The following is a 1,305-nucleotide window of genomic DNA, read 5'->3' on the forward strand; positions in this document are numbered from 1 at the left end:
TCAGCGGGTATTAGATGTTGGCTTCGTCGGCCGCTGGTGGGTGCTTAATTCAAAGATGAAGGACTATGATGTGAACGAGGTTGAGTTCAAGCACCTGCCACCACACATGCAGGTGACGTCACCACCCAGTGTTCAGGAAGTGGACCGGAGCGAGAGGTTGCACAAAGAGTCTTGGTTAGCACTGAAAATGGGGGAAGAGGAGAAAGAAGCTAACGTAGTGGACAGAAAGGAGGAGAGTATCAGTGAAGAGGGCCGAGTGAAAGAGGAGCAGACTCCAGCCTAACACCGCAGGGCAAAACATGCTGGATATACATGGTGTATATATATGCTGGATATACACCTGTACTAGTGTAGTTATCCTCATCTCCCATACAGTGTTGGAATCAACAAACTACTTTCATCTTACATTTTTCAGCTATGAACTGTCCAAACTGTGAGCTGCCATCTCACACCCAGGAACACCCAGCTTTGATTTGTGAAAGTAAGAGCAGCCCTTTAAAATCCTGAGCTCTGCTTTTATGTGTTTACCTGTTTCTGTATCACAGAAGAGTAATCTCATATATACCATGAACCATACATTAATAAATGTGTCTATTCTCTCCACATGTCTTACTGTTGTTTTCTCTCACAATTCCAGTATAATATTTACAGACCTTCAGCCTTTTACTTTGACACATTTTAAGAAGCAAACTTGAGCTGGATATCAATGTGTGATGCCTATTCTTCCACTCTTAAGATATACTCACCTTCTGTCTGCTACTTCATGTAGTATTGTCCCAGAGTTTCCTTTCCTGGAGCAAAGTATCTGCTCTTTCATTCTGACGTTTACCTTCACAGTTTAGAAGAACAGAAATGCTATTATTAAGCCTTATAATAAGATTGTTGGAGTATCGTAGTTATGTGTTTGAACACGTAAACATCATATCCTGCTTTCATAAACATGGATATAATATAGTTCATGGGTCTTTAATAGCAATCCGTCTCTAGATTATGTTTCTATATGACAGACCTTGCTGATCAGCAGCTTTCTAGTGGTTATCACCTTTTAAAATGTTTGACTGCTGTCATTCAAAACCAGGAGAGTAAAGAATATCGAGAAGCAGAAGTTGTCTTTGGAATATTTACTCTCTGCGCAGAGAAGGTTCAATCATCCCAAAGAGTGAAGCAGTCTGAGCGAGGAGGGAGCGCACTCTTTATACAGAAAGATACAAATATGACCAACATCTGGAATAAAAGTGCTCGGAACAACAACCGCAACAAAAGGCCTTCAGCGCTGCAACATTCATACAGAACAGTTCAGGACAT

The 1,305-nt window shown here is 41.2% G+C and overlaps 1 protein-coding gene across 1 annotated transcript in view; it reads left to right on the forward strand.

The window, feature by feature from the left end:
- The window catches only part of timm29 (translocase of inner mitochondrial membrane 29), a 9,720-nt gene extending 9,119 nt beyond the window's left edge, over positions 1-601 (forward strand). Inside the window, exon 2 of the mRNA XM_076081814.1 lies at positions 1-601. This exon is cut by the window's left edge and continues 385 nt beyond it. Within this exon, the coding sequence (XP_075937929.1) occupies positions 1-283 (283 nt within the window). The 3' untranslated portion in view covers positions 284-601.
- Positions 602-1,305: the final 704 nt, after the last annotated feature.

The sequence above is a fragment of the Anarhichas minor genome, unplaced genomic scaffold (genome assembly GCF_050575085.1).
Source record: "Anarhichas minor isolate MPS153535 unplaced genomic scaffold, ASM5057508v1 ptg000007l, whole genome shotgun sequence".
Classification (NCBI taxonomy): domain Eukaryota; kingdom Metazoa; phylum Chordata; class Actinopteri; order Perciformes; family Anarhichadidae; genus Anarhichas; species Anarhichas minor.